The 13,113-nt window shown below is 35.2% G+C and overlaps 1 protein-coding gene across 4 annotated transcripts in view; it reads right to left on the bottom strand.

Annotated features, from left to right (window-relative positions):
* STARD13 (StAR related lipid transfer domain containing 13) overlaps positions 1-13,113 on the bottom strand; it is a 505,433-nt gene that overhangs the window by 380,149 nt on the left and 112,171 nt on the right. For all 4 annotated transcript variants that reach the window (XM_069601576.1, XM_069601578.1, XM_069601575.1 and 1 more), the window contains exon 2: positions 2,520-2,655. In XM_069601576.1, coding sequence (XP_069457677.1) covers positions 2,520-2,549 — 30 coding nt within the window. In that variant the 5' untranslated portion in view covers positions 2,550-2,655. The remainder of the gene's footprint in view (positions 1-2,519; positions 2,656-13,113) is intronic.

Genomic DNA, 13,113 nt, shown 5'->3' with positions numbered 1-13,113 from the left:
TCCTATGGCCACTGCTGAGTTTTCCAAATTTGCTGGCATATTGAGGGCAGCACTTTCACAGCATCATCTTTCAGGATTTGAAACAGCTCAATTGGAATTCCATCACCTCAACTAGCTTTGTTTGTAGTGATGATCCCTAAGGCCCACTTGACTTCACATTCCAGGATGTCTGGCTCTAGGTGAGTGATCACACCATTGGAATTATCTGGGTCATGAAGATATTTTTTTGTACAGTTCTTCTGTGTATTCTTGCCACCTCTTCGTAATATTTTCTGCTTCTGTTAGGTCCATACCATTTCTGTCCTTTATCGAGCCCATCTTTGCATGAAATGTTCCCTTGGTATCTCTAATTTTCATGAAGGTATCTCTAGTCTTTCCCATTCTATTGTTTTCCTCTATTTCTTTGCACTGATCTCTGAGGAAGGCTTTCTTATCTCTCCTTGCTATTCTTTGGAACCCTACATTCAGATGCCTGTATCTTTCCTTTTCTCCTTTGCTTTTTACTTCTCTTCTTTTCATAGCTCTTTGTTAGGCCTCCTCAGACAGCCATTTTGCCTTTTTGCATTTCTCTTTCTTGAGGATGGTCTTGATCTTTGTCTCCTGTACAAAATCACGAACCTCATTCCATAGTTCATCAGGCACTCTATCTATCAGATCTAATCCCATAAATCTATTCCTTACTTCCACTTTATAACTATAAGGGATTTGATTTAGGTCATACCTGAATGGTCTAATGATTTTCCCCACTTTCTTAAATTTAATCTGAATTTGGCAATAAGGAGTTCATGATCTGAGCCACAGTCAGCTCCCGGTCTTATTTTTGCTGACTGTATAGAGCTTCTCTATCTTTGGCTGCAAAGAATATTATCAGTCTGATTTCAGTGTTGACCATCTGGTGATGTACATGTGTAGAGTCTTCTCTTGTGTTTTTGGAAGAGGGTGTTTGCTATGACCAGTGCATTCTCTTGTCAAAACTCTATTAGCTTTTGCCCTGCTTATTCTGTACTCCAAGGCCAAATCTGTCTGTTACTCCAGGTGTTCTTGACTTCCTACTTGTGCATTCCAATCCCCTATAATGATAAAGGACATCTTTTTTTGGTGTTAGTTCTAAAAGGTCTTGTAGGTCTTCATAGAACCGTTCAACTTCAGCTTCTTCAGCATTACTGGTCGGGGCATAGGCTTGGATTTGCCTTGGAAATGAACAGAGATCATTCTGTCGTTTTGGAGATTGCCTCCAAGTATTGCATTTCAGACCCTTTTGTTGACCATGATGGCTACTCCAATTCTTCTAAGGGATTCCTGCCCACAGTAGTAGATATAATGGTCATCTGAGTTAAATTCATCCATTCCAGTCCATTTTAGCTCGTTGATTCCTAGAATGTCGACGTTCACTCTTGCCATCTCCTGTTTGACCACTTCCAATTTGCCTTGATTCATGGACCTAACATTCCAGGTTCTTATGCAATATTGCTCTTTACAGCATTGGACCTTGCTTCTATCACCAGTCACACCCACAACTGGGTATTGTTTTTGCTTTGGCTCCATCCCTTCATTCTTTCTGAAGTTTTATCTCCAGTGATCTCCAGTACCATACTGGGCACCTACTGACCTGGAGAGTTCATCTCTCAGTGTCCTATCTAACCCTGACCAGACTTTGGTAATTAATCTCTTAAATTATCTCTTTTGCAATAATTTAAAAATTTCTGCTGCTTCCTGTCAGACACATATTTTCCCTTATGTTTACTTGCAAAATTATTGTTACTCTTTTACTTTGTAAAGCAACCAGTGAATCATAAAATCCAAAACCATAAACAACCCTATTAACTCTTACATGTTATCCCTAATATCCCTCTATATCCCAATACTGTTCAGAATTTTATGAAGATCTACTTTTGGATTCAAATAGAAAATGTGACAAAAGTTTAGAAATTTAAGTTATAAAGATTAAAAACTGTAAAATATCTATAAAAAGGCTAGTCAATTTTTTATTTATTAAAAATATAACAAACACAACAGCAAAAACAAATTCCTGGGAATTATTTAGCTTGGTAGAGCAAAGACAATTATTTAAATAAAGTGAACTTAGTGTTCATAAGTGATGTTTTACAGATGTATTCCCCAGTCTGATGCCTCTTTGCTGGAATGCTGATCACAGAGATGTGTACTATCTTATTAGAGAAAAAGCTTTATAATAGTATTTCAAGGAAATCTTCAACTGCATCAGGAATTTTTGTTAATAATTAAATTAATTGAAGTGTATACAATCCACTGCTATAACTCTACATATCACAATGGAGTACCAATTTATCTTAAAATCACAGAATGCATTTTTTTGCAATTTTATAAATATTAACTATATATGTTTTTCATTACAAATCATGTTACAATAAAAAGAAAGTTAACCTTTATGTTTAACTTAAAACACAAAAAGTAAGAGAATGTTCAAGTATGGCACTCTCTTCACTGCATGAGTGGGGCACGGCACTACACCCGGAATATTCTGTAAGAAAGCTACTCACTTGAGTTTTTGGCCGAGCTCCAGTTGACATTTGGTTTGGCACACCATCAAGATTCTGAATGTTTCCAGTTTTATTTTCACAAATTCCCTCCTTCTGATGATTTTTCTAAAAGATTACTCTTCAGGTTTATAGAATTCTGTAGAAAACATTTTTAAACAAATTTTACACGTATAAAGAATTATTCTTAATAATTCAAATGAATTATTTAATAAAAACACATTTTTAAAAAACCAGGACTGTTTTGAAAGCTAACATAAAATGTGAGAATATTCCTAAATAGTAATTATTTTTCCAGAGATATTTATACTTAGGCTCAGTAAGATCAACCCTGGTAATGCCTGTGAACTTGTAAATATAAGCAAATATGTTTAAACTATCAAGGTAATACATAGTACTATATTGCCACATATTTTAAAACTTTTTAAAAAACAAAACCAAAAGTTTGTTAAAAACTTGAAATAAGAGGTGGCTCATTTAGAGCCACAGTACTTTTAAACTTTAAGATCTCAATTTATATATTTTGTAATGAAAGTGAAAGTGTTAGTCACTCAGTCCTGTCTGACTCTTTGTGAGCCAATGGACTATGTAGCCCACTAGGCTCCTCTGTCCATGGAATTCTCCAGGCAAGAATACGGAAGTGGGTTGCCATTTCCTTCTCCAGGAATTGAAACTGGGTGTCCTGAATTGTAGACAGACTCTTTACTGACTGAGCCTCTAGGGAAGACTTATATTTTGTAACAGCAGGGAACAAATTATAAAATTTTATTTCCAAAGGTTAGGTGTAGAAGGAAAACGAGTGAAGTAAAGTGGTCAGCATAAAGAGAATCTTAAACTTTTCAAATACAGAATGAGTTTTTTTTCCTGAAATGTTAGATTAATTCTTATTGGAGTCAAGTTTTCCTTCACTAATTCTTTCCATCACCTGGAAGTCTGCCACATCTCTCTGTGTCTACGTGCCTTATGTAAGTTACCTAGAAGCCTCTACTGCAGTGTCCTGTCCTGATTTATTGCTTCTGGAAAAAGGACCAATGTTTTCAGAAGAAAAGGTTGGAAATGTGAATTTTTCACTTAACTAAAAGTTTAGTCACTGCTCATCAGGTTGTTCTTCAGGGTGGAAAATAATAAATCTAGAATACACTGGCTTATGTGTAAATCTAGCACTGTCAAATACTGACTATATAAACTTTGACTTAATTTCTTCAAATCTAAATTTAATCACCTATAAAAGAATACCTCTAACTTCTAGTGAACACTTCTTTGTGCCTGGCATATTTGGCCAATGGAATGTGAGTACAAAGGAGCATGCCAAGTCTGAGCAGAATCTTTAAATATTCTGCATGGAAATTATAGTTTTCTTATTCTTGATGCTTATAGAAATTCTACTGTGGGGAAAAGAAAAACAGTGATGAGAATAATGATATGCTGTGCTAGTAATAATATTACATATTTACATTTTGGGAAGAATTCCCCATTTGATCTTTTAACAGAAATTTACTAACTCAAAACTGAGTTTATTTATTTATTTACTTACTTATTTTTTGAGAAGAGTTTAAAGGACATAGAAGAATATGTATACATTCTACCCTTGAGAAAAGACCATGAAGAATCTAATGGGGTCTTGTCTTAATTCACATGCACAGTGATTTTAAAAGGTATGAAAGTTATTAAATTGGGGAAAAAAACACTGACAAATTAGAACACATTGCACAGGCAGTCAGGGGTGCTGGCAATACAGAGAGTTGACCAATGAGTTGGCCAATAAGTACTACATTCTTCTACTGATAATGCCTATTTCTGCTGGTGGGTGTGGACAGTTTGACAGGTACCTAGAGGAATAACCACTGTGGGTTAATTTATAAAATGAGGATGATGCTGGCACCTGTTTCAATAGGGTGCTACATGAAAGCCCCTTAAGTACTGTTATGGTGGCTGTTGTAACACAGCCTCTTTTTTTTGAGAAGTTAGGCACTGCATTTTATTCAGGAAAACCTAACATCTGATGACAGAATATTAAGCACAACAGCCTGTGTATGATACTTTCATATGGACTACTTCATTTTTCTCTTCTTAGTAATTCTGTGCGGTAGGCCTTGTTGGTCGAATTTTATAAAAATAATTCCTAAAGAGAACAAGTTGCTTGATTAGGATCACACAGCAACTGAGAGTGCTAAGATCTCCTGATTCTTCTCAGTTACTTCTTTCTTCCTCCATATTTCTCTTTGTATCTTGGCCCAGTCTCACGCCCACAACCTCTCCAGTCTAAATCTCAGCAAAGGTCTGTTCTATCACAGTCTTTGGTCAGCTGGATAATGGGTTTGGGATCCTGTTAGCCCTACTGAAGACAGACACCTGTGAAGACAAGGAAATGGGGTTCTAACTGCAGGAAGGAATTAACCACTACAACCCAGCTGTTTTGCAGGGTTCCTATGGCCCAGACATGGCCACTTACAGCACTTATTGAAAGTATGCTAGCCACTTTATAATTTTGAAGCTTGTTTTAAATAAGATTCTTTCATAAAATTACATTTTCTTAGTCCTGTTACTTGCACATAGTAATTCAATTGATTTTTTAAATTGATGTTTCCATAAATATTTGTAAGCCTTTGATCAATTTTATATATTTTGGGGGGATTGTCTTTGTACTCTTACACAGGGAACAAATGGTAATTTTGTTTCTTTACCATTTCTCATACTTTCCTTTCTTTTATTTTCCTTATAAATAAGCTAGGCCTCCAGTCAGGGGTGGGAAGAAAAGACATTCTGCCTGATTCTACTTCTGATTTTGAGGAGAGTGCTTCCAGTATTTTATCATTTAACCATGATGCTGAATGTACTGAGTTTTATTTTTCTAAATCATGCAGTTTTTCTTTTGATAAGAAAATTTTTATATGAAAGGATGCCGAATTTTACTGAATATATTTTCTCCATGTATTAAGATGATCAAATTTTTCTTCTTTAATTGCTTAATTTATAAATTACATTAATCTTACCATGTTAAACCAATCATGCACTTCTGTATTATCAAAGTACCTTTCTAGTTTTTAAGATTATTTATCATAATGAAGGTTGGAATTTGCCAAATGCCCTTTTGATAACTAATCTTATCAATGAACTGTAGTAATAGATTCATAATTATTAAACTATCCTTGTATTCTTGAGACCAACTGTACATGGTTGTGGGAAGTGGTTCCTTTTAATTTTCTTGATTTTCATTTTGGGAAGAATTTCTTTGGTCTTTTTGAATTCATATTCATTTTTTTGTCCTATTTTGTGTCAAGAAAACATTGGTTTCATAAAATACATATGGAAGTTGTGCATCTTTGTAAATAAGATATAGAAAATTTATATTGCATGAAAATTATCCATTTTTTGAAAATCTCAAAGAACCCATAGACAAAACTGTTTGACTGTTAGAGGTGGTTTGATAACTTTAAAGATTTCTCCTATTGGTTTACGGTCTATTTTGATAAGTAACTACTGAGCGAATTTTGACAAAAAATGTTATTACATTGTCTATTACATGAAGTTTTTCAAATTTATTAGCAGACCCATGTAGACTCTTGCATTTTGTAAATCATACTGTATTTGATATTATAGCCTTCTTGTTTCTGTTCTATTTATATTGTCTAGATGAAAAAGACTAGAATTTAGGTTAGACAGACTCAAGGTAGATAAGCCAACTCACTTGTTAAATATCAGCTTAATCACCACTGCCTCTGGGAAGCCCTTCACCACTCCTGGCAGATGTTTCTGTGAATTCTTATATTTCCTCTAGCAAAACATTTGTCTTGCATAATTATTGTAATTTGTTTAATGAGCAACTTCTATGTTAAACTGTAAGCCCTAGGAGGGTAAAGAGGAGGTCTGATTAATTTCCCACCAAATACCTAGCACAGTGTTTGAATCAGAGTGAGTATTCAATAAATCTTTGTTGAATAAACAATACTTTTTCCCATGTGCTTCTCTGCTTGTCTACTTCATCAGATCATAGTAATAATGGGTTTTTATAGCTACCATGCCAAGAGAGGAGAAGAGTGATTAAAAATGTGAGCTCTGGAGCTACAGTAATGGGTTCAAAGTCAGGCTGTACCACTCACTAGCAGTGGGACTATAAATAAACATTTCTTCTTTGTATTTCGGTTGCCTCATCTGTAAAACCAGAAATAAGTAATTTTGCACTCAATAGATTGTAGGGAGTTTATATGTGTGAAATACTTGAAAGCGTGTCTGGTACATAGCAAGTTGTGAATTAATGTTAGCTATTGTTATGCTAGTACATCACAGGTAAATGAATGGATAAAAGAATAAAACTGCCAAAACAGAGAAAATACAATACGTGCTCTGCCTCTGGGCTGTTCTGAGGATCAAGTGATGTGAGTTTTAAATAATGACAAGCATTTGAGGTGTTTTATTAACATCATTACAAATGGGAAGCCCTAGTGGCTAGAGGAACATAACTGTTTTCTTCTTTGGAAAAAATGGATGAAGGCAGAGAAATACTTAATTAGGTTTTGTTCTTTATTGGAATTTATTTTTATCCTCTACTACAATACTTTAAATACATAGTTTTAATAGTTTAATATTTTTGTAACTACAACATAACCAAACAAGAATTTTTCCTGAGACTTAGCTTTCTGAGAAATAATATCTGACTTTGAAATACTTTTTTCCTGGATCTTTATCCATTACTTACTTTTTATAGTTCACATTTTATTTAAACAATGTCTCTTTGTTTTTCCTACTTCAACAAGAAAACTTGTAAATGCTATCCTTGTAGCTATTTTCAAATTTTCCTATGTATAGGTATTAGCCCTAAAATACTAAACCTCATTGATTGTAATAATCATTGAATTTTTTCTGCTACATACAACCAAACCATGACACAGGATTGAAAAAAAAAACCCAAATAATAAAATTATCTTCCTCATCTTTGTTTGAATTTCATATAAAGAAAGCTTAGGAAAAATTTCCTAAGATAAGACATTTACGCTTACGCAAATATAGCAAGGAATGAGGTGGTTCACTGCTGTTGATTGTCCAAACTGGTGTAGTATGCCATCCTTTAATTTCTTTATTTGCAAAGAAGACTCTCACTAGCTAACTGACTTAGAGGTTGAAGATAATTAATTTGATCATTTTTTGGAGGAAAGCACAATGTTTATAAAGAAACATCCATTTTAAAAACAACTAAAATATTTTAAAACACTTAAACTATTAATATCTAGTTGCAACAGCACGTATAAATCACGTAACATGAATTTTGATCCCAAATATAAATGGTCAAAGCCATGCATAGACTGAAAGTTGCCCTTGCCATTTATTTTTCAAGTAATAGATTAGTTCTGTATCTCAAAAAAGCTTGTGTAATTAACTTTCAAGGACCACTAAGAACACAAAGAAGAAATTTAAGCACATGCGAAAAATTTCCCAAGCTATGTAATTTGTATTAAATTTATTTTTGACAATTTTTTCTAATCTGTTCTTCCCGTAACTGAGACTAATTAACTTATCCTGCTAAATGGCCAAGAAAGACATTTGATTCCAGATCCATCTGAGAAATGAGAGGCCTTCATTTTTCATATTCCTAAAGCTGGACACAAAGAGTCCCTTTCTCCATCAGAATAGTGATAACTATCCTTTATTTAGTGCTGTACTCAGTGTAGTGAAAGCAGGCTGCTGGCTAAATTCAGGTCCTGATTTCCGTGCTTACTGTGGTGACTTGAGCAAGTTACTTAAATTCTCTATGCCTCTGCTGTCTCATTGGATTAAAATGGGAATATTAATAAGATCTAGTCATAAAGTTTTATTTATTACTTCCCATTTAAATTTTTGGCCCATATTTTACCCAGAATATTGTCACAGCTTCAAGATGCCAGAGTTTTAACTGCATTGTATTCTCTGTGAGAGCTATGACTATACCCTTTTTGATCAATCACCACAATACATCACCAACATGAACAGACTAAGAAGAAAGCGCCATACTAGTTGAAGAACTAATACGCCTCTTTTAAATCCTGCGATATGATCCATTAAAGATGGATAAAAGTGACAGAATAAAACATGAGATGTGTGAACACAGAAGACTCACATGATGCACAGTTCTACTTAACATAGTGGCATATAAGACAAGCGTTTGTAGTCTCATGGCCTTTTGTTTGTTTTTCCACTTGTACACAGTTGATTAGGTAACTGCATCTTTTCCCTGCACCCAAAGGCTTTCTTAGGTAAAGTATCTTTGGAGCTAATCAATTTCCTGCCTCTTCTCATTCATTCACTCATATGCCAATTACTGTCCAAGTGCAGTGAAACAAAATAAATACAACATATTTTCTTTAAGAGCTCTAGTCTACAGAGAAAATGTCATGTAGACAGATAATATTACAGGGATTTAAGACAAAGTATCATATAAAATGATATGAGAACACAGACAAAAGAGTAAATAATTCTGCCTGGGGAAAAGGAAGAGTTCATAGAGGAAATAACCTTTAACTGAGTTTTGAAGGAATAATACTAGTATTTCAGAGGGAAGGAATCCCAAGGGCATAAAAACACAAAAAGAATACAGCATACTCAAATAATAGTGAGGATTTTTATCTGACTCCATCTGTTGATGCCTAGGGGATAATGGAAGCAAATGATGTATGAAAATGAAATGTGGTCCTCAGATAAAATGCTACATATTAAGGAATTTGACTTTTGTCTGTAGGTAACAGGAATCTTGTGGATTTTTGTTTTTGTATTATATTTTACAACTGAGACTTATATTAAGAAATATAAGGAGATTATATACCTATCAAAAGATTTTAAACATTCATTATAGACACTAGTATCTCAACATTTCTCATTGGAGTTTAACTCTCCCTTGCCTCTCTGCTCCCTCCTCTCTGTGACCAGTTTTTCAAAATAATATTTTTATTGTAAAAGAAAGTACAAATATAGAAAAATACACAAAACAGATGCACAGCTTAATGAATTACTCAAAGGTGAACAATCTAACCACCATCAGGTCAAGAAGTAAAAGTGTCCCTGAACTTCCCCTCCACAATGCAAAACATCTCTAAATACTCCACACCGACTGCAAGACCATTCTTCCTTCTGTAAGGAATCATTATTTGTTTACAGTAATTATTTCCTTGCATGTTTCAGCAGTCAAATATGTACCCTATAATGCTAGTCTTGCTCCTTTATATATTTTTTGTATGTCTTTTAAGCTTCCTTTAATCCAAAACTTATTTTTGCTACAAGTTATCTGTTGAAAAACCTAAGAGTTTTTCTACATAGTTTTCCAGTCTCAATTTTACAAACTGTATGTCTTTCTGGTCATGTGATTACCTGAAGTTGATTCTCTAGCAGATTTCTTCAGAAAGGGCTAATGAGCCCCTGTGCCCTTTTTACTTGTAAGTCAATTTTGCTAGATACAAAATGCTTGATTCATTTTTTTTCCCTTGAGTATTAATAAGATAAACTTATTTTCTATGAGCATAAAGTGTTACTCTTGAAGTCTGATAATTATCTAATTGAAATGTCTTATAAATCATGTGTTCTTTTCTTCTTTCTAGATAGTCAGATATTTTATTTTTCTTTAAACCCAGTACACTACAATATCTTGGTGTTAGTCATTGTGAATCAATATTCTTAAGTATATAATGAGCAACTTCAAATCCTTATCTTAGAAAAATTTCCTGAATTATAATTTTCAGCATTTCTTCTGGTCCCTTCAGTTTTCTTCTTCTTTGATATCTTGCTCTTTTTCTCAGTCCCTTTTTAAAAGTTACCCAAAGTCCTTTAAAAATTACCCAAATTGGCTTAGCCAGTAAAGGACCTGCCTGTAATGCAGGAGACACACAGGAGACATCTATTCGATCCCTGTGTTGGCAAGATCCCCTGGAGAAGGAAATGGCAACCCACTCCAGTATTCTTGCCTGGAAAATCCCATGGTCAGAAGAGTCTGGCAGGCTACAGTCTATGGGGTTGCAAAAGAGTCAGACATGACTTAGAAACTAAGCAACAACAAAAGTCATAAAAATCTTTCTAAAAGTTTTAAAACTTTGACTTTTACTCTTGAGCGCTCTTAATACAAATGCAATTGAGTTTTGTGTATAGTGAGATGTGTGTACAAATTTTTTTCCTGAAAACACAGGATAAAAGTTTGTTTTTTGGGGTTACCAAAAAAAGCTGTGCTTCTGACAAATCATGTATTTGTATCTCATGAAATTATGAATTAATTTGATTTATATATGGTGTCTGACTCAGACCTGAGAAATGTAAAAGGGTAGCAGTGGCCATATCGGCTTAAGGCAGCAGAGCAGACAGAAAGAGCCATTTTAGGAGCTCTTTTACACACAAGCAGGCCAAGGAAAGACAAGTGGTCTTACCAACCATATGAACATTGACCAGACAGAGAGATAAGCCAAAATATCTTTTGGAAGTGGAAGTGTTAATCGCTTAGTCACGTCTGACTTTTTTGCGAACCCCATGGACTGTAGCCTGCCAGGGTCCTCTGTCCATGGGGATTCGCTAGGCAAGAATACTGGAGTAGGTTGCCATGCCCTCCTCCAGGGGATCTTCCCAGCCCAGAGACTGAACCCAGGTCTCCCACATTGCAGGCAGATTGCTTATCATCTGAGTCATCAGGTTAGTTGGAGAAGGCAATGGCAACCCACTCCAGTACTCTTGCAAGGAAAATCTCATGGACAGGGGAGCCTGGTGGCCTGCAGAGTGACTATGGGGTCAGAGAGTCGGATACAACTGAGAGACTTCACTTCATTCACTTCACTCACTTCATACTTTATCACTGGAGAAAGAAATGGCCACCCACTCCAGTATTCTTGCCTGGAGAATCCCATAGACAAGAGCAGCCTGGCGGGCCATGGTCCATGGGGTTGCAGAGAGTCGGACACGACTGAAGTGACTGAGCACGCACACGCACGCACCAGGGAAGCAAATGTCTTTTAAAAGAGACTAATTTACCCAAGAGATAAACCTAAAGGAGAAAGCCACTTGAAAGGGCACTGGGGTTTCAACAGAAAGGATCTTGGTGAGGTGAAATCTGATGTCTACGACTAAGTGTTGGTCACTCAGGAAAAAGGACAATATTTGAATACTGTAGTTGGAAATTCCAGGCAGAAGAATCTAAAGAGCCTTCTTTAAGTATCAGAGTCCCCAGACTGTCAGTTCCAAATTGTCACAACAGTGGCCATGTAAACCTGAGTCTTTTTCTCCGATCCTTTTACAGTGGTCCAGCCCTGGAGGATCAGACCCCAGAGCTGGCACACTGCATGAGGAAGCAGTAGAATGAGAAAGAAACAAAGGAGAACCCAAACGCTGCCAAGTCTCTCCGCCTGAAACACTCTCAACACTGAGGATAAGCTTCAAATAAGGTAAGACTATGCAGTTGTAAGATTACACATGGCCTGGAGATTCAGAATATTTAAGTGACACTTCTTCTGTCCAAAGGTGACCAAAGGATGTTTTTGTTTTTAATGATTGGAAAAGCTATGAGACCCTCCATAGAAATCATTTAAAAGGTGAAGAAATAGCCCATTCTATAGAGTTGAAGGTAGACAGAAAGAAAAAATAAAGCTTTCTTTTCACCTTATAAAGTTATTTCTGTTCAGTAAAAGGTTATATTTGGTAAAAAACAAATTAGTTTATGCTGACATAGATTGAAAAAGGTCAGGAATAACAAGGTTAGGTCATATGTTAGCTTAAAACCATGGCCCTTGTTTACAATTGCAAAGTTTTCTTGTCAATCAAAGCTTCAAACTCCTGAGTAAACTTGACCTGTTCCATGGAGAAGCCATCCTGATCTGACTATAAGGACTATTAGAGATGGTGTGTAGACAACTCTCGGCACGTACTAAGCCCTTAACAAATGATGGCTCTTCTTATCCTGCCCTTCTTTGCTACTACAGTCGAGACACACCACATCACACTTAATCATAAGGTATTTCCCATTGGGTGAGTGTCTTTTTTTTCTCCAATCGATATGAAAATTATTAGAATACTGGTTAGAACTTTGAATATAGAATTTTTCAATAATAATTGACGACTGATCAATAAGTAGGACATCACAACAGAAATGTTTTGGGGTAGGCCAGGGAAACCAATAAGCAGCCCTAAAATTGTAGCCTTTTGTTAGTCAACTTTTCACTTTTTCTGTCTCAAATTTCTCATTATTAATCAAATGTCTCTTTATTTTATGCCTTGAAGTCTCCTACTATTAAACATCAGGACTTCAAAAATTATGTTATTTTGCGGTATCAGACTTTTGGAATAAGATTATCTTCTTTGGAATGGTACCCAAGTTCGGTGAGAGCCATATGAATTAACTGGATAACAATACTTCTGTCTGCGTACAGTTGCGTCTAAGCAATATATGAATATTCTGCATAAAGCATGGAAAGAGTTGGTTAAGAAGTAGAAAGTTACGACAGAAAAGAAGGGCATTTTCTCTTTAGATTTAAATGTAATTCTACATGTAGGCTTCTGAATTCAATGTTTTTAAAAGGTCTCTTGCTCTTCAGTTACTTTAGTTACGTAACCTTTGTTTTAAAGATGCTTACAACTGGCAGTTTCATTTATTTATTTTCAT

The sequence above is a fragment of the Ovis canadensis genome, chromosome 10, assembly GCF_042477335.2.
Source record: "Ovis canadensis isolate MfBH-ARS-UI-01 breed Bighorn chromosome 10, ARS-UI_OviCan_v2, whole genome shotgun sequence".
In the NCBI taxonomy this organism is placed as follows: domain Eukaryota; kingdom Metazoa; phylum Chordata; class Mammalia; order Artiodactyla; family Bovidae; genus Ovis; species Ovis canadensis.
Note: the sequence above shows the minus strand (reverse complement) of the source record. Positions and strands in the feature narration are given on the sequence as shown.